The 19,927-nt window shown below is 38.9% G+C and overlaps 1 protein-coding gene across 4 annotated transcripts in view; it reads left to right on the top strand.

Moving 5' to 3' along the window:
• Positions 1-19,254, top strand: part of kcnt1a (potassium sodium-activated channel subfamily T member 1a) — a 62,900-nt gene extending 43,646 nt beyond the window's left edge. Inside the window, exons 18-32 of one of the 4 annotated variants that reach the window (XM_041811354.1) lie at positions 1,744-1,973; positions 2,076-2,292; positions 4,170-4,275; positions 4,410-4,582; positions 9,391-9,462; positions 9,625-9,759; positions 10,057-10,168; positions 10,336-10,437; positions 10,995-11,078; positions 11,167-11,295; positions 13,628-13,922; positions 14,024-14,086; positions 14,166-14,250; positions 18,072-18,209; positions 18,484-18,502. In XM_041811354.1, the coding sequence (XP_041667288.1) occupies positions 1,744-1,973; positions 2,076-2,292; positions 4,170-4,275; positions 4,410-4,582; positions 9,391-9,462; positions 9,625-9,759; positions 10,057-10,168; positions 10,336-10,437; positions 10,995-11,078; positions 11,167-11,295; positions 13,628-13,922; positions 14,024-14,086; positions 14,166-14,250; positions 18,072-18,189 (1,921 nt within the window). In that variant the 3' untranslated portion in view covers positions 18,190-18,209; positions 18,484-18,502. Of the gene's footprint in view, positions 1-1,743; positions 1,974-2,075; positions 2,293-4,169; positions 4,276-4,409; positions 4,583-9,390; positions 9,463-9,624; positions 9,760-10,056; positions 10,169-10,335; positions 10,438-10,994; positions 11,079-11,166; positions 11,296-13,627; positions 13,923-14,023; positions 14,087-14,165; positions 14,251-18,071 lie in introns of all 4 variants that reach the window. The other 3 variants (XM_041811355.1, XM_041811356.1, XM_041811358.1) reach the window with 3 other exon arrangements.
• Positions 19,255-19,927: the final 673 nt, after the last annotated feature.

Raw genomic sequence — 19,927 nt, forward strand, 5'->3', positions numbered from 1 at the left:
TTGTGCGGTTCGGAGAAAAACCCTCCTGTGGTAGATTTAAGTCTCCAATAAGTCCACAAAAACCAGAACAATTAAATCCTCAGAAATGTGTAAAACTAATCCAAAAGTTTTATTGACAAAATCCAACCAAGAAATAAAATTGGGGTCTTAAAAAACCTTTTTATTTTTCAAAGCTTAAGCAAAAATATAAATTCCAAATTACACTCAAGAAATTCAAAAAAATAAAACCTGAGTTAGTTAGACTCAGCCAATTTCATTGAGAATTACGTGCATCAACAGCAAAATTAAGAATGGTGAAACCACAAAAGATAGCTTTTGGTTAAATTGGGTTCTCTATCCCAGACCATAGAAACTGTTTAACCTGATTGGCTGACGCTCCCATCAGTGAGAAAAAATTCCAGCATGGGTCTCCATGACTTCAAATAGCCATTGGTTAGTACAGTCTGCTTGCAGTATACCCCTCTTGTTCAGATAGGTTTCCTTATAACTCAACAGGTAGGTTAAGTGGTTAAGGTGTGCACCATGTACGCAGGCGACCCGGGTTCAAATCCGGCCCGTGGCACTATTTCCTGCATGTCTCTCCCTGCTCTCTTCCCTGTTTCCAACTCTATCCACTGTCCTCTCTCTAATAAAGGCACAAAAAAGCCCAAAAATAAATCTTAAAAAAAAAAAAAGAAGTTCACCCAAAACAAAAATTCCCCTTGCTGTTCTAAGAAATGAACCAAAAGGTCCATTGTGGTTTCACCTTTACTTGCTCCTGTTATGTAACATCATGTTTCCACCCTTTGACAATCATAAATGGAAAGAAAGAAAAAAAAAACAATACAAAAAAAAAAAAAACACACACAGCTCGAAACCTCATACAGAAATAACCTGCCTGTTGCTAGGGCAGATTTAAGACATGTCATATTCTATCATCTTAAGATAAACGTTTGACAAGTCTCAATAAAGGGGAATTAAGCTATGATGCTGTTCTTCCAGCTTCAAGACAGTAATTTAATAACACTTGAGTGTCAGGTCTCTCAACAAATGCATAGTGCCTCTGCTGCAAAAAAAGTTTCAAACCGGTATTTTGACACAATTTCAGGTAAATCAAATATTGGGCCATATTACAATTAAATCTACTTTGCCATTAATTGCCCAGCACTAATTTTTACCCTACAGTTTTGGCTTTTTTTCTTGAAATAACTGCAGAACTTGCCTCAGTGTTGACCCGCTGCAAAAAATTAAAGGTATCTGTCATTAATCCTCTCTACCCGGCAAAAGTAACACGGGTTATAAAAACTTAAGTTGAATCACAAATAAGAGTTTATTGCTTTTTTTTCCTTTAGGAGCTAACCGTTGTGCCAGTCATAAAAAAAATAGCTTTCAAGTATTTTTTGCATTTTGTTAGTGCAAGAAGTTTATCAGAATTTTAGAATAGAAGGAAAAGTACACAAATCAACAGAAAATTCCCTGAATTGTTAGTGTTATTTATTTATTGGTGCATTTTCATGTCATAAAAATGGAGACGCAACCTTTTTGGTTTATAAAAGCAGAACAGAGAGAGTTAAATAATGGTACTTTTGGCTCTCTATACAAGTCCAGCTGTTTCCTCATGAATATTGCTGAGTGTATTCCTTAAATACCTATTAATTACCCTCAGCCTTATGCTGTCATCTATTTGATCCTAGGTTTTAACGGCTTACCTGCTCTAAGATATGTCCTCATAATTAAATTCTAACAGCATTGTGTGATGTGTAGGTACGGCGTCTGTCTCATTGGTATAAAGAGGGAGGAAAACAAGAGCATTCTCCTGAATCCTGGCCCACGCCACATCATGGCTGCCACTGACACCTGCTACTACATCAACATCACCAAGGAGGAGAACTCCGCCTTCATCTTCAACCAGGAGGAGAGGAAGGGTCGCCCTACAGGGGGGCTCTTTGAGGGGCCCTCACAGCTCCCTGTTCACAGCATCCTCGCTAGCATGGGTAAGGGAGGGGGGAGAATGCTCTAAACTGCTCTTGTTGATGAATTCAGCCACTCTTTCTGTCTCACATGTGATTTAAAACTCAGTTCAATTTGATTTGCAGGCACTGTGGCCATCGATCTTCAGAATACCAGCCCACCAGACCCCTCATGTGGTAAACTAGTCCCTCCCACAGTTAATGGAACCGGGGGCCGCCGGCCGAGCATCGCTCCAGTGCAGGAGATTGCTGACTCCTCCTCAATTCTGCCATGTGACCTCCTGGGTGACCAATCAGAAGATGATTCTGTGTTCACGGATGAGAAAGGACACTCATCTACAGAGTAAGGTTCCTCACTTAAACAGGAATACTAATACTGGTCTATAATTAACCCAACCACAGCAAAGATTACAAGCAAATAATACAAAATAACTGGCTGCTATTAGGGCGACAGCCTTGAGGAAAATAATGACGCCTAGGCGTGAGAAAAACTGCAGTTCCTCCAGTGTCCACTAGAGGTTGCCTCCAAAAATGCAACGAGACCTGATAGCAGCCATTTGAAAATAGCTTTTTTGTGTTTGTTTTATTTATGAAGAAATAGACATGGCTACATCCTGATTTGCAAAAACTAATAAGCATCAATACCTCCTTCTTTTACTTACAGTGCTTATAAAATGTATTCTCCCCCTTGGATGTTTTACCCTTTTATTGGATTAATAGATCAGTCGTGAAAAGAGTTTGAAAACAAAGTAAAAGTAAGTGACAATAATAAAGATGAATACAATGAGAAATATTCACCCCCCTTCAAGTCAGCACTGAGTCTGTGTGGATAGGTCTCAATCAGGCCTGCACATCTGAACTCTGCAATTTTACTCCATTCTTTTCTTTTTTGCAAAACTGCCCAAGTGCTGTCTGGTTGCGCAGGGATCAGGCATGAACAATCCTGTTCAAGTCCTGCCGCAAATTTTCTACCGGATGAGGCCTGGACTTTGGCTCAGCCACTCCAGAACATTCACCTTGTTAACTTTAAAACAATCGTCTTGCTAGAAAAGAAATCTTCCCCCAAGCTGTATTTCTTTTTGCAACATTGATTTTACCCTCCACCTTTACAAGCCTGCCAGGGCTGGCTGCCAAGAAGCATCCCCACAGCATGATACTGCCACCACTGGGCTTCGCATTAGGGATGTTGTGTTTGCAGGGATGTGAAGTGTCTGGTGTCCACCAAATAACTTTCTTCCACTTGATCATGAAGTCTCGCACATTTATTTTGGTGAACTCCAGTCCAGATTTAACAGTGAAACCTTCAACAGTGGCTTTCTCTTTGCTGCTCTCCTATAAAGCTTTGACTGGTGAAGAACCCCACCAACAACTTGTAACTCAACAGAGTAGTCTTGGTGGCCTCTCTCACTAGTCTCCTTCTTGCATGGTTGCTCAGTTTGTAAAGGATGGCCTGATCTAGGCAGATTTACACGTGTGCCATATTCCTTCTTTTTGTTGATGATGGATTTAACTGAACTCTGAGGGATGTTCAGTGCCTACTTTTCAATAACCTTTTCTCTGAGTTGCTTGGAGTGTTCTTTTGTCTTCATGGTGTAATAGTAGCCAGGAATACTGATTAAGCAGTGACTGGAGCTTCCAAACACATGTGTCTTTACCTGGTTATTTGAGACACATTGACTTCACTCAGTTGATCCCTATTTCTGCTAGCACTACTAGCACCAATTGGCTGGACCTCTGTTGAATTAGGTCAGTCATTGTACAGGGGATGAATATTTAATCAATCATTCATTTTACATTATAAGTTTAGCACTTTTCAACTTTGGTTTTTAAAAATGCTCTAGAAATAAAGAGAATTATATTAGTATTAGTTTAACTTTAAAGGACCTAATGACAGGATTTCTAGCTTTTATGTTTCTTAAGTTGCTGATCATGCCAAATTTGTACAAACTGGCTGTTTACTTTTGCATAAAGTCAAAATAGATTTTAATTTTATCTAACTGAAAATGAGTGGCTAGTTTCCAAGCACGCATTAATCGCTAGAAAAATTCTGCATAATTTAAAAATGACCTCCATATCATCTTTTCCTTTCCAAACACTGGAAATTAATTCTGTATTTTTCTGCTGAAAAAAGAAATCCCAAGAAGAAAATCTGACATATCTTTGGAACGGAGCGTGTTTCCGTGAGATGTGTCACTCATGCTGTTTTTGATTTGTTGGCAGGTACGTGAAAGGCTATCCCCCTAACTCTCCGTACATTGGGAGCTCGCCCACCCTGTGCCATCTGTTGGCTGAAAAAGCCCCTTTTTGCTGCCTACGACTGGACCAGGTGGGCAGTCGCTGTTCCTCCAACTTAGTCACTCAACTACTTACTGCCTCCGTCAGTCCTTCCCTCCTCTCTCTGTCCTTCACTTCTTTAAAAGCAAACCTCAAATACCTGTCTGTTTTTTTTTTTTGTTGCAGGGCTGCAGGCACAACAGTTTCGAGGATGCCAAGGCGTATGGTTTTAAAAACAAGCTCATCATTGTGTCAGCTGAGACCGCAGGGAACGGTCTTTATAACTTTATCGTGCCTCTCAGAGCTTATTACAGACCCCGGAAAGAACTCAACCCCATTGTTTTGCTGCTGGATAACCCGTGAGTTCACTGAAATGCACACAAACACATAATTCCTTTCTCCCCCCATCACCCTTCAGTCTTCCACTGCTTCACGCTGCGAAATATGAAGTATGCTAAAAGCTCACGTCAGCTGAGCACTTAGGACAAGGCTGCGGAGGTGGAACTCCATTGTCGGTCCTGATGTGAGGTTACTGCTCATGGTGACGGTGTGTTTTGAGCGACAAAGAAAAATAAAGCTGTGCTCTGTAGCTCCAGACAGTAACCATAGCAACTTAGTTTGCCTTGAACCTGAATGATATATATTGCTACAAGGGGAGGGAAAAGATGAAGAAAAGGATTTTTTCACCCAAAAATATGAGCAGGCTTCCAATGACAGCCCTGATGTGTCCCTTTTCAGCCCCCACATGCGAGCTCCCAGGACTCCCATAGAAACACGCTCAAAACAATAAACTATCTCTCTCCTTTCCGTGCAGCTCTTGCTCGCTCTCTCTCTCTCTCTCTGCCTTCCTGTTGCGGTTGCACACACAAATACAAACACCCACACACTTGGATACGCAATTCGAGCACTTATGACAGCCTTGGGTCTCTAGTCAGCAGGACTGGGCAGATGCATAAAGTAATGTTCTGTGGAGGGAGGGGAGTGGAGGACAGCAGCAATAGAGAGACTGAATGTGAGCGCGCTCTGCAACAGATGGACTTCGTTCTTAAGGCACACTGAGCAGCGACTGCAGCCATCATGGTGTGCTTACATACACTGTACATCACAAATCAGGTGTGTTTTTTGGAGCGTAAGTTAAAAAAAACCAAACAGAACCTTGCAGATGTGAACATTTTTGAAAATTACAGTTACCTATTATGTAGGGAGAAATTCACTGGTGGCTGATGAGGCAGCTGAAACTTTGCTTTTAAAATAGTATTCACCTTCTTGGATGTTTTACCCTTTTACTGATTTTAGAAATCAATCATGGTCAGTATAATTTGGTATTTTTGACAAAAAATCCTCTTCAGTATCAAAGTTAAATCAGATTTATACAAAGTAATGTCAATTAAATAAAAATATGTAATGTAAATATGTAACTGCATAAATATTAACCTATTTGAAGTCAGTATTTAGTAGATTCACCTTTGGCTGCAGTCACAGCTCTGAGTCTGTGTGGATAGGTCTCAATCAGGCTCAAACGTCTGGATACTGCAATTTTACTCTCAAGCTCTGTCCCTAACCCTTATCCCTTTTGGTGTAGTGAGGGGCTGGAGCATATCCCACCTGTCAATGGGATCATCCCACTGGTCAACCACAGGGCTAACATTCAGAAACAAACAACCAGACACATTCACACTCACACCTATGGGCAATTGAGACTCACCAATTAACTGAACGAGCATGTCTTTGGGGGTTGGAGGAAGCCGGAGTACCCGGAGAAAACCCACTCATGCACGGGGAGAACATGCAAATCCTGCACAGAAAAGCTCTGACCGGAAGCGAACCAGGAACCTTCTTGCTTTGAGGCAACAAAGCTAACCCCTGCTGCTAAAGTTGTTTAACCAAACACAGCGTAAAGTAGTGGTTCTCAAATGGTGTGGCAAGAGGCTAGTCTAGGTGTGCCATGCACGATTACTATGATCATAAAAGCATCAAGAGATTAGTCAACATCTTAGAAAACAAATATTTTCTGTAGTATTGCTGGTATTTTCTTACTGCGCCTTTGTTGCATATGTACTTTTTAAAATAATTTGGTGTTAAAATGACTAATAAGAGGTACTAAAAGTTTTGGATTTGCTACAATACATTGCTTTTATCAACAACTGTGAATTAGGCTGATCTGGCTGAAAAGTATGCTACAAAAGTATCAATTCTAGCATGTATTTGTATAATTCAGTTGTTCTTAAATGGGGTAGCATTTTGAATTCAAACAACCATCCATTCTTACTACAACTATACATCAACTAAAAATACTGTAAGAAAATTTGAAGAGGCGATTTTGCACAGATATAAAGAGGTGGGCCTTGTGCAAAAAAGGTTTGTAAATCTCTGATGTAAAGTATTAGCTTTATTACTAACATACATACAGTCAGTTGCAACATACAAGCCATCATTTAACACGTAAACAAAACTTGGCTTCACAATAGGTCTCATTTAGCCTGTTAGCATATCAGCCATTACATTTAACAGCCAGATAACAAACCATTTAAACAAACATCTAACCCAGCAGTCAGGTAATGTCAGACATTTCAAATCAAACTGGAGTCTTACCATCCACTTCATCCTAATATCATGAAATCAGCTGCAGCTGCTGTTTATAAAACTATAAAATCGAACCATCATGGTTTGGAGTTGTAGTGTTTGCAGATTAACTATAGCGTGGACCAGTGCAGACGCTTATAAAGTAATTTAACTATTCATGAGTTCCATTCACAGTGTAACTTATTCTGTGTTATTTGATTTATTCTAGAGGTATGGGTTTACCTGAACAGCTTTGTTGGAGATCTGTTCTCTTGTTGTTCTTGTCAATAAGGAAAGATCAGATTTTACTGCACAACCCCTTAGTATCTACTCAGTAATTAACAAAAACTGTCAGTGAGTACTTCTTACTTAGTAAGTAAGAACAATAGTTAGTACAATAGTCCTACACTTTTCCATTCACCACCTTATGAAATAATCATGTAACGTTACGAGATGGAGATGTTTTAAAGCTAAATGCAAAGCCAGAACCACCAAGTAACTACGGCACTGCCACAGGCGCGCACAGTGGTTTACTCGGAAAGTAGTTCCTAGTATTTGCTTCATGTGTCGTAATGTTACATAATTACACATTATTATTTCATAGCGTGGTGAATGTACAGGTCACAACTTGTCCACGAGAGCTTTTTGGAGTTGTTGGATTGTGTATTTGATGAGTTTGATGAGGGAAAGCCAAAAACACCGTATGTCTCCGTAGCGTTAGCTGTGCAGCTGGTATATCGGTCCCCCCAAATCTAGAAATAGCTTGCACTGACAATTAAAGGTAACGAACCTCTTAGTAAGACTACAGGAATTATGGCAATGGGCGAATTCGCCAAAATCTTAAAGTATCCCTTTAAAGCTTGTTGCACCCTCATATTCAGATTCATGCAACTATGGATTAATTGCTTCGGGAATAATTTCATTGTTTTCAATACCCATAGTCTAATTTATGGAATTATTTATTGCTTGAATTTGTTAAAAAATACATGAGACTAACCTAAGAATAATCGCATTTTAAATTGCAATATTTGGGGAAAAAAATTGCAATTAGATTATTTTTGCAAATCGTTCAGCTCTAATCAAAACTAACAGTAGAGTTTCACTAAGAACTGATAGTAAACGTGACATATTTTCACAAAAAATTTGAATACTACCAGATAAAAAAGTTTTTTGACTTTACTGGCAAAATCGTATACATTTTTGTGTGTCTATCACTTATTTTTGCATATAGATGATGGTCATATGTCTTGTAATCATCATCATAAAATACTTTGTTTTGCATCCTTAACATTTTCTTACAGATGAAATACTTTGGTTAACACCAAACAAACAAAAAAGCCTAAATGTGTCCCTGTGCTCTTCTCATTTGTCATGTTTGAGAGCAGCAACCGCGATGCATATGTTGGGCTAGTTACCATCGGTTGTTCACTACTTTTCACAATGCATTTTGGGATAGAGTGAGTGCACTATATAGTGAATAACAATGCTCACGCAGAATTCAGACACCACTACAAAATGGCGCATTCACTATATAGTGCACTATAGAGTGATCAGGGAGTGATTTTGGACACAGCCAATGTGACAAATAAACTCAGTACTGTTGTGAAACACCAGTCCAGCGCGCTAAGATTTTACTATTTTGTCTCTTAATTTTTCTTTCTTAATGAATTGTAACTGTTTGTATGCAATTTCTATACAAACTTGATATCTCTACTTTTACCTTCTTTAATTTTCTAAAAGCCTAACTAGGGACAGGAGATGGAAACTAGCAAAAGCTATAATCTCTTTATGTGAAACATCAGTTACTTTTAGCTTGTTTGTAACAGGCTGAAGTTGCACTATGTAATTTGCATCGTCCCTATCAAATAAACTTAATAAATAAATAAATAAAACATCTGGGCTACCAGGTTGCCTACTTAAAAATTCTTAAAGCTCACCTTTATTTCAAAAAGTCTTCCTTGTCAAAAGCATTCTTGTGCCTTTTTTAGAACTTTATTCAAACTTCAAGAAGGGCAATACTAGAACACTGCTGACAAACGGCTCATACATCCAAGCATTCAGGCATTCAATTATGAAATCACTGGAGTCCATCTCTGCAGAAAAACATCTGTCTTCAATTGCAATACTGCTTTAGTATGATCCATAATGATGATTTGTTTAAGTCTCTGAGTCCACTGGGCACAGTGTCTTCATCCAGTTCATTATTCTGCTTTCTAATAATTATATTATCTAGAATCAGCTTAGTACACCTGCTTAAATGTGATATCTAAAATATCAGTTTACGACATATTGATATATTTGTACATTTATACCCAAAAAATGTATTTCCCTTTAAACCATTTTACAGTTCATAAACAATTTCCCTAAATCAGAAAATTCAGCTCTGGCCTGGAAAGTTTATGTGCCATTTATTTTGATTATTTACTTTGCAAAATGTGGTTTTAATCTTTCTCAGTTCAGGTCTAAAAAAGGTCTTTCAAAGTCTGGAATTAGATTTTAAAAGCATGTAGGAATTGTCAAATATTCAACTATTTGGCCTCATTTACAGCCCACTATATAATGTGTGTTGATGATCCTCTATTTTTCTTCTCCATGTCTGCTGTAGGCCAGATAATCACTTTTTAGAGGCCATCTGCTGTTTTCCAATGGTCTACTACATGGCTGGTGCCATAGACAAGTAAGACAAGCCTGCTTTTTTATTCTGCTTTCATAATATGTGGTATTTATTCCCACATTAAATATGCTAAAGAAGATTTTGTTCATCTTTCCAGATTAAAGTGGAAGTTCAGCATGTTCCGTTCTTTGTTTTAAACTCATATTTTGTGCTTGTGTGTTTCAGTCTGGACAGCCTGCTGCAGTGTGGCATTATCTACGCTGATAATTTAGTTGTTGTGGATAAAGAGAGTACAATGAGTGCTGAGGAGGACTACATGGCAGATGCCAAAACTATTGTGAATGTACAGACGATGTTCAGGTAGCTAATCATCATAAGCATGAATTTTTAATAACGTTTTTACATTTTTTACATCTTTCTTTTATAATCAGTATGTACAATTGAATAAGTATATATATATATATAAGTAGTGAATTTCCCTGCGGGGATAAATAAAGTTATTGTATTGTATTGTATTGTATTAGTGGCTGTACTGAGAGCCACTTTAGAACCGCAGTTTGTGAAAGTTTGACTCAAATACCGTCATATTTAATCTCCTTCTCCAGCACCGCTACATTTATTTTCTCCTTTTTAATTTAACACATTTTCTTGTGCCAGGTTGTTTCCCAGCCTCAGTATCATCACTGAGCTTACTCATCCATCCAACATGAGGTTCATGCAGTTCAGAGCAAAGGACTGCTATTCACTGGCCCTCTCCAAGCTGGAGAAGGTAAGACAGAACGAGAGGGCTCACAGTCAAGTGAATCATGGATGGGAACCGTGCAAGAGATTTTTTCCTGTAGTTTTAAGTCGAGTCACACTGTTTGCTGTTTCAATCTGTTTTCTACCTCGTCAGTAAAAAAGTGACAAAGCTCTTCACCTGTTTCTCCCCCACAGAAAGAGCGTGATAAAGGCTCCAACTTGGCTTTCATGTTTCGCCTACCCTTCGCAGCAGGCAGAGTGTTCAGCATTAGCATGTTAGACACCCTGCTGTATCAGGTAGGTACACACCTACAGCTGAAATCCTGAGATGACTCTTTTTAAATACCAGGTAAAGGAAATGAATGTGTCATAGAGCAGCACAGCCACAACGCTAAAGTGCCCTCTTGTGTTCATTTACAGGAAAGACACTCAGAGTGTCAGAATGGTAGATACTTTTTTGATACCATGCGTTAAAATCCCCATAATTTGTGTATGAAAGAGTTTTTAATGACTGATAGTATCAAACAGTACAGACGATTTTAAAAACTATCTTTCATAAGGGTGCGTAGGAGAGGAATGAATCCATCAAAAATGGCAAGAAACCTCCTACACAATTTTGTACATTTTAGACAGAGTGTAGGAGTTGTATGCCAGTTTTGACAGTCGAAAATAGAAATTACCAAAAATTACAGGTATCTAGGACTTCTATTTTTGTTACTGGAGCAGGTATTTACACAGTTTGATTTCTACCAGTAATTCCAAAGTTTTAAATTCTGGTATCGTGACAACTTTTGTCCACAGTTTAATGCAGTACTTACCAAACTTATAACAGTGTTCCTCTGATTCCTTGTCAGTCTTTTGTGAAGGACTACATGATCCTTATTGCACGGCTTCTGCTGGGGCTGGACACCACTCCAGGATCAGGATATCTCTGTGTAGTGAGTCAAAGATGAAATCAGTTCTCTATAAGAATTAATCTCTCCAGTTAATGATATTAAAGGCTTGAATTCTTTTGTGTTGTTGCAGATGAAAGTAACCGAGGAGGATCTGTGGATCAGCACTTATGGCAGACTTTTCCAGAAACTCTGCTCCACTAGTGCTGAAATTCCAATCGGGATCTATCGCACAGAATCACACATTTTCTCAACTTCTGAGGTGAGAACATACAAATAGATAACCTTTTTTTTTTTTTAATAGCCATAACAAGATGAGTCTTTGGGCCAGTGTTTCTCAACCAAAGAGCCAAACTGTTGAAAAATACATTTGCAAGAGCCACAATCTAAGTGATGAAAAGCGGTAAAATGGAAAACAAAAAAATTAAGGTGGCAAAAAATGGTCAAAAATCATCAAGAATGACAAAAATATGTGAAATGGGGCAAAGTAGGCATAAAGAGGCAAAAGATGTAAGCAAGTGGCAAAAATTTGTGAGAAGTGACAAAAAAAATAAGTAACAGGTGGCAAAAATGGTCAAAAAGCAGCTAAAAAAAGGCAAAAAAACAAGTAAAAAGTTACTGAAACAGGCAAAAAGCAGCATCAAAGGTGAGGAAAATGGGCAGAATGCAGCAGAGTGGCAAAAATGGAGGGCATTTAATGGCAAAAGACAGCTTAAATGGATGAAAAGTAGCAAAACAATGGCAAATATGAGGGAAAAAATGCAAAACGCAGGATAAAAGTGGCAAAAACAGGTGAAAAAGCAAAAACAGGATAAAAATGGAAAAAGAAATGGCAAAAGCTGGCTCGAAGTTGTAAAAATTGATTGAAAGTGGCAAAAAAAGGAAAAAAAGGAGCAAAAAGTTTCAAATAACAGCAACTGTGTAAGTGTGGGAAACAAACCGATTAAAGTGACTTGCAATGGATCATTTCTGTGGTCAGTTTCCCTTTTTTATGGTTTTCTGGGGGAATAATTTAAATTTAAGGCATAAAAGAGCCACAAATCAGGAGAAAAGTGCCACATGTGGCTCAAAAGCCACAGGTAGAGTATCGCTGCTTTAGGCCATATGCAGCATTATAATATTTGTTATTTTAAAGCTGTTCAATTCCTGATATACAGTTTCCCCTTAAAATGTAAAGACGTTATAAAACTGCAGCTATGATTTGTGGAATCAAAAACAGTTGGGACATTTTATAGTAGCCCAGTAGGACAGCTACAGTGCTTATAAAAGGAATTCCCCCCCCTGGATATTTTCCCATTTTATTGATTTTATGAATCAGTCATGGTCAATATAATTTGGCTTTTTGGACAAAACAAAATTACAAAAAAATAACTCTTCAATGTCAAAGTAAAAACAATCACAGCACTGAGTCTGTGTAGATAGGTCTTGGTTAGAATTGCACACCTAGACAATTTTACCTCATTCTTCTTTGCTAAACTGCTCAAGCTCTGTCAGGTTGCACAGATATCGGGTGTAAACAGCCCTTTTCAAGTCCAGCCACAAATACTCTATTGGATTTAGGTCTACACTGTAACTCAGCTGCCCCAAAATGTCCCCCTTGCCATCTTTAAATCACTTCTGTGTAGCTTGTGCTGTATGCTGGAAAATAAATATTCTCCTAAGTTGTAGTTCTCTTACACACTGAATAAGATTGTCCTCAGGATTTTCCTTTATTTTGCTGCATTCATTTCACTCTCTACCTCTACAGTCTTTTTGTATCCACCCCCTGACTTATACTTTTCAATAACATTTTCTCTAGGTTGCTTGGAGTGTTCTTTTGTCTTCATGGTGTAATGGTAGCCAGGAATACTGATTAACCAGGGACTGGACCTTCCAGACCCATGTGTCTATTTATATTTATATTTTTATATTACTATCACTTGAGACACATTGACTGCACTCAGGTGATCCTCATTTAGCTAATAGTGACACGACTAGCACCACTTTGCTTGACTTCGGTTGAATTAGGTCAGCCACTTTAAAGGGGTAAATATTTATGCAGTGATTTATTTTACACAACATATTTTTATTTGACATTAGATTATAGGAGTCTGTTTTCACTTTGACATTAGGGAGGTTTTTGTGAAAAAAAAAGGCAGATTAAACTGACCATTATTGATTTATCCATCTTATTCCTGGGGGGTCTACTGTTGCTACAAATGTGGGTGGAACTTCCAGTACAGTTACAATAAGAGCAAAAATGTGATTCTTGGTGCTTTTATTTGCTGTGATAATCCATCAGGATGTTATAAATCAAGATGTCTCCTTGTCAAAATGTTTGTTTACAGATTTAACATGATAGCACTGCCTTGTGCTGAAAACAAGAAGTACAACAGAGTCATACACAAGCTTCATGTTTTAATCTGTAGAATTTGCTGTGGGCCTATCAAAAGTGGTCCGCAGGTGTATTTGGCCCCTGGGCCATAGTTTGGACACCCCTTGTCTAGACCATGAAGGTGCATTAATTACCAGCTAAAAAGCCCATTAACTCACCTCAAACTTTTTGCTTCAGAACTTTGTAAGCCATAGAGGCAACCATCTGTCCTCATCCCTAGTCGCAGGTTTCGATGAGCGTAGACGACTGCGAGGACACCAAGGAGAGGGGGGAGGAGTCTCGCAGCAATGACCAATCAGATCACCCCCTGCTGAGGAAAAAGAGCATGCAGTGGGCACGACGTCTGAGTAAGAAAAGCGTGAGGTGGCAGGGATCGAGCCGGGACTCGAGCCGGGACCACGCCCAGAGAATCGCTCAGCAGCGCCTCAACCTGTACCGACGCTCTGAGAGGGAGGAGCTGTCTGAACTTGTACGCAACCGAATGAGACACCTGGGCCTCCCAACCTCTGGATATGGTGAGGATGGACACTTCCTGAATGTAGAAGCCAACCATTTAGAGCTCTGATTTTTATACCTTGTGTCTTTTACTGCTATAAAATTGTTTTTTTCTAAATAGAAGACCTAACCAATCTGACGGCCTGTGATGTCATGAACAGAGTCAACCTGGGATACCTACAAGGTGAGTGTTAAACTAACTGATCTGTGGCAGGTAGAATTAGTTTTTTAAGCTGCTGATTGTGGCGACATTTCTGTTCCAGATGAGCAGAACGACCACCAGAACACACTGTCCTACGTTCTGATTAACCCTTCTCCTGACACCAGACTGGAGCTCAATGACATTGTGTAAGAAGTGCTACTTTATTATGGTCTTGTTTTTGTTATTTAAAGGCTTATTATGCAACATTAAAAAAAAAAAAATCCACTAGAATCAAATATACTCTATATAAATTCATTATGGAGAAGTGTGAACATTAAACCCTCTCTGGGTTTGTTGAGCTCAGCTTTTTGATTACACTTATGGGACGGTGCTTCCTTCAGCTTGTTTATGTTTTGCTCAGTGTCTCATACATGTTTCATATGTGTCTTTTTCCATATAAACCCCTCCCTCTCCAACTGTTGGCCCTGCGACCTTGTAGGGCAGGGCTCATCAAGTATATCTGCACAAGGGCTAGTCTCAACAGAAACTCTGGGGGCCAGACTTTCAAATACACAAAAATTAAATGAACAGTTTGGTCTGATTGAAACATTATTGTAATAGTATTTATATTTTCCTTTAAACTACAGAACATCTTTAGTCAGTACCAGTGAGATCTATCCCTATTATCTATAATGCAGCCGGACACAAGGAGACAGACCTGTCAACAGGACCCATGAAAATCAAAGAGAATGGCCCTCTCTGACTGTCATTTAGCACCAATATTAACCAATTTTTTACATTTTTAACCCCTTTTTGCATGATTTTAACCCCTTTTGAACCACTTTTCCTGCATTTTTTATCACCTTTGTGCCACTCTTTTATCCATCTTTGCCACTTTTCTTCTATTTTTGTTACTTTTTAACCTCTTAACATTACATTTTTCAACATTTTTTGTAACTTTAAAACCGATTTTTCCCACTTTTAACAAATTTTTGATAATTAATGCCCCTTTATCCCAATGTTTGAAAGACTTTATCCCCTCTAAACCACTTTTCCTGCATGTTTTATCCCCTTTGTGCCACTCTTTTATCCATCTTTGCCACTTTTCTTCTATTTTTTGTTACTTTATAACCCCTTTTCATTACATTTTTTCAACAGTTTTTGCAACTTTAAAACCAATTTTTCCCACTTTTAACCCATTGTTGATACTTTTTTCTGCTTTAACCCAATGTTTGAAAGATTTTAACCCCCTCTAAACCACTTTTCCTGCATGTTTTATCCCTTTGTGCCACCCTATTATCAATTTTTCCATTTTTCTTCTATTTTTGCCACTTTGTAACCTTGTTTCATTCCCTTTTTGCACTTTTTTGTAACCAATTTTTGATACCTTTTGCCCCTTTTTTCCTCCTTTACCAATTTTTGCCACATTTTAATCTCTTTTTACAACTTTTTTTCTGCCAATTTTTGCAGCACCTCTACCAACCTTAACCATTTTTTAAATATCTACTAATTATGACAGTAATTTTCTGTAGAAACAGATCAAATGGTCAGTCATTCTAAAACTATTTCAATATTAATTGTTGTGGGATGGACTGAACAGCTGCAGACATTTAAAGCCAAAGGATACTCTTAAAATCTTCTTTTCCTCCTGTTCTGGATTTAATGATCTTTCAGGGGCCGGATAGGAAGCTTTGGGGGGCCTGATGTGGCCCCCGGACCGCCAGTTGATGATCAGCGTTGTAGGGGGAATGCAATGGCCCCGCCCACTGCAACTTTGGAATGCACATTATAACATGAAATTAATCACAGAATCTTGTTTTCAAATCATCATCAATACTTGTCTGCTGCTCTGACATTGCAAAGGCAAAGGATTGGCCAGATTTCAGCTTTGTCATCAGACGGATTCACCTTCAATCTGTTCCCAGTCAGAGAAGGACAGATTTGAAGAAGACGAGGTAGTAGCTATGTGCATTGTTTAGTTTTGCTCTGATGAATTGAAATATCCTTCCAAGCAGGAATGAAAGCCCGCTTGGAGTTTGCAAATACTCCAAATGAAATCCAAGTAGGCTGTCATGTGTTTGGCACTGAGGTGAGACTTCCCTCTATTCCACTGATCATCAACTGGCGGCCTGAGGGCCATATCAGGCCCCCCAAAGCTTCCTATCCGGACCTCAGAAGATCATTAAATTCAGAAAAAAAGGAAAAAAAGATGGTTTTGAAGGTATATTTTGGCTTTAAATGTGTGCAGCCTCAACAATGATGAATATTTTCATAGTTTTAGAATGACTGTTTTTGCAGAAATTCACTTTTCAGCCATTATTAGTAAATATTTTAAATAAATATTTTAAAAAATTGGTTAAGACTGGTAGAAATGTTGCAAAAAAAGGCTAGATAAAGTGAGGAAAAGGGATTGAAAAGTGACAAAAATGGATCAAAGAGTGGCACAAGGGGGATAAAACATGTAAGAAAAGTGGTTAAAAGGGGTTAAAGATTGGCTAGAGGCAAAAAGTATCAAAATTGGTTAAAAGATGCAAAAATGAAGCAAAAATAGTCTGCCAAATCAGTGGAAAGGGGTTAAAGAGTGACTCACAGTGGCAATAATTGGCAGGAAAGTGGGGAAAAGTGGCTAAAGAGTGGCAAAATGAGCAAGTATGAGTTTGGAGTGGCAAAAAATGTTGCAGAAATGGTCGAATGAAATAGTGAAAAGGGGTTAAAAAGTGTCAAAAATGAGTTAATGTTGGTGCTAAATCACAATTAGGGAGGGCCCGTTTTCTGTGTTTTTCACGACCCAGCCAATTTTGTGGAGAGGCCTGTGTCCTTGTGGTCTGCTGCGTTATAGATAATATGGATAGATCTCACTGTAAGGGCCTAAAAATGTTCTGCGTTTTGAAAGAAAATACAAATACTAAGCCCGGCCCTGAGAGCCTCTGTCAAGGCCAAATCTGGCCCCTATGCAAATGTACTTGATGACCCCTGCTCTATTCACTCTGCCTTAAAACCCAGCAAGGGCTGCAGTAATGGTTGTCCTTCTGGAACTTTGTTCCATCTCCTCACAGGATAACAGATTGACCATCAGGTTACTAAGACCCTTCCCCCTCAGTTTAGCCAGGTAACCCGCACTTGGACGAGTCCTGTTTGTGCCAAACTTCTTCCATTTGAGAATTATGGAGGCAGCTGTGTTCTTAGGAACCAGCAGAATGTTTTTTTGTAGCCTTCTCCAGAGCTGAGCCTGTCAGCAATCCTGTCTCTGAGCTCTGCAGGCAGTTTCTTTGACCTCATGGCTTGGATTTTGCTCTGATATGCACTGTCAGCTGTGAGGCCTTCTATAGAGAGGTGTGCACCTTTCCAAATCAGGTCCAATCAGTTTAATTCAACACAGGTGGACTCCAATCAAGGTGGAGAAACATCTCAGCAAAGATCCAGAGAAATGGGAGGAACCTGCATTCTAAAGGCACTGTATACAACATTATTTTGGAGATGATTAAAATGAAACAGAACTTTAAATGAGAGTGAATATTGGACTCCATGTCTACTGGATGTTAAATCAGCAAATATAACTTGGACAACAACAACAAAACCCCCACTCAATACTTCTTTATAAAAGGGAACAGGCCCATTTAGCAACATGAATTTTAACATGACAGCGAGGCAAGTGATGCCCCTGCTGATATCCCTCCCAAAGGTCGTCGCCTCTGCTTAAATAAAAGAGAGTAGAATTGATATAAATAGATATTTTTGCCATTTGCAGTGACAGGATAGATCAACCTAATTAAAATTTGAGAGCATGGTTTATCGATGTAGCTTTGCAAAAGATAGAAAAGCAACAGAATCAATAAAATTGTCATAACAATAATGGACAAAAAAAGGAAACTACAAAAATGCCCTCCACTGAAACATAACAGGAGACACTTTATAAGACAGAAATAATGAATTCTTTACTAGCAGTCAGTCTGATCTCAGAGTGCCTGAAGTGAGCCAAAATATTCTAATCTTTTTCTGCCCTCATGCTCCTTCTGTGTCTCCTCAGATACCTGATCCGTTCAGACCCTCTGGCTCACGTCCCAGAGGTGCCCCCGGTCCACCACAGCAGCCTGAAAGAAAGACACGAGTCCAGCATAGACACCAGGGAGGACACTCAGCTCTGATACCGTCCTGACCTTCTCTGGTACACTCCTTCATAATCACCTCTCTGCTTTCAGAGGGGCTCTGGTTGCTTTCACGCAGGTTTGGTCTGAAAGAGGACGATTTGTGCCCCGGTGTTCCAGCACTGCCGGCTACAGCTGTATTTATACGAGTGCCTACTGTTTGCCAGGTGACATCTGATGTCACCTGTGGCATTTTGATCCTCTTGCCTCAGACTGTATGTAAGAAAAGTGAATTCATGTCTGTGAAAGCTTTATTAGACAAGTCTGTTAACTAATGGTTTAAATTTAATTCAGGTGTATCACGCCTTAGGAGAAGTTCATCTGACTCATCAACGGGAAGAAAAAGGATTGTATGACCAGGATGGTTTTCATGAATTTCTTAATGATTGTGTGTTTTGGTCAGCTCCCTTGTGGTTCTCATGGTGGCTCCCTCAGGAAAAGTCTAAGTTGAACACTGAGACCAGGTATTTAAGGATGTAGAGGTCATTGGTACTGAATTTATTAATCTTTTCTCTACTTTATCAGCAATCAAAGTCACAAAGCTTTTAGGGCCTGTGTCCACTAAACACTTTTTGCACAACTAGCATGTATTTTCTAGAGAAAATCAATGCATTTCAGTTGTTTTTGTTGTTGCACTCACAGAAGTGTTGCTTGAAAGTTGTACAACTACTGCAACACTGGCCCACGTCACCAACCAATCAAAATTTAGATTTCTCACACCAACTTCACTGACAGCTGCAGCCTTGTCCCAACATCTGTACTTCCCTGAGGTCTTCCTCAAAGTGCACATTTGTTAAAGTGCACCTACAGCCGTCCCAGACTTGCATAACAGCTGCATCACAGCTTGATTTCATTTGCCGTATATGTTGGCAAGTCAGGGCTTTCAGACGGCCTGCATGAGCACAGCATCTCATATGGTTAGAATCTGGACAATAGAGTGCTTACCTATATTTACCACTAGCCTGGTGCATCTCTCTGCCAAAATAGACAGAAAAATTATAAATAGACAGCCATATTTACCTCATTTTAGCAGATATGTACTGTGCTTAACAAATTTATTAGACCACCACCCAAAGTAAGTTTTATGCCACAGCTGCCCTTAATTAACAGCATTGGTAAAAATTGGTAAAACCAAAATCATTTTTTTATGTTTTTGCAATGGTTAATACACTAATATGTAGAAGCTCTTTAACCCAAATGATATTTTTAATGCTAAAATATAATTATTATTGTTATCCATGAATTTTCAAATTGACTGATTCGCAAAAAAACCCTGAAAAAATAGTAAAGCACATTAATATTTCTTGATTAATTTGCCAAATTATAGTTATTTACTTGCATTCCTGAACAGAAAAGTTAGTTTTAGTGGTTGAATGTTATGCTTGATTAATTTCTGACTTCTCAGAGAAGCCCAGTGAGCCGGCTCAAATTTGTGTGAATTCAGTTTAAAATTCCTCATTCCTGTTCAAAATGGTAAAACGTGGAGGGCTCAGTGAAAGTGAAAGAGTCTGCATTAAAGCGCTTCATGATGCTGGATGGTCTCTGAGACAAATATGACAGGTGGTCTAATAAATTTGTTAAGCACTGTAGCTGCTGATGGCAGGGCGTGGTTCCTTTACATTGTTTTTTTCTATTTCAAGCAAAAATTCAGTAAACAGAGAAATTTAAACCACTCTTAACGATCATTACCAAGGAAAGTGGAAAGGCCATGACACAACTTTCATAACCAAACGCACTG

Source organism: Cheilinus undulatus, linkage group 17, assembly GCF_018320785.1.
Source record: "Cheilinus undulatus linkage group 17, ASM1832078v1, whole genome shotgun sequence".
NCBI classification, from domain to species: Eukaryota; Metazoa; Chordata; class Actinopteri; order Labriformes; family Labridae; genus Cheilinus; species Cheilinus undulatus.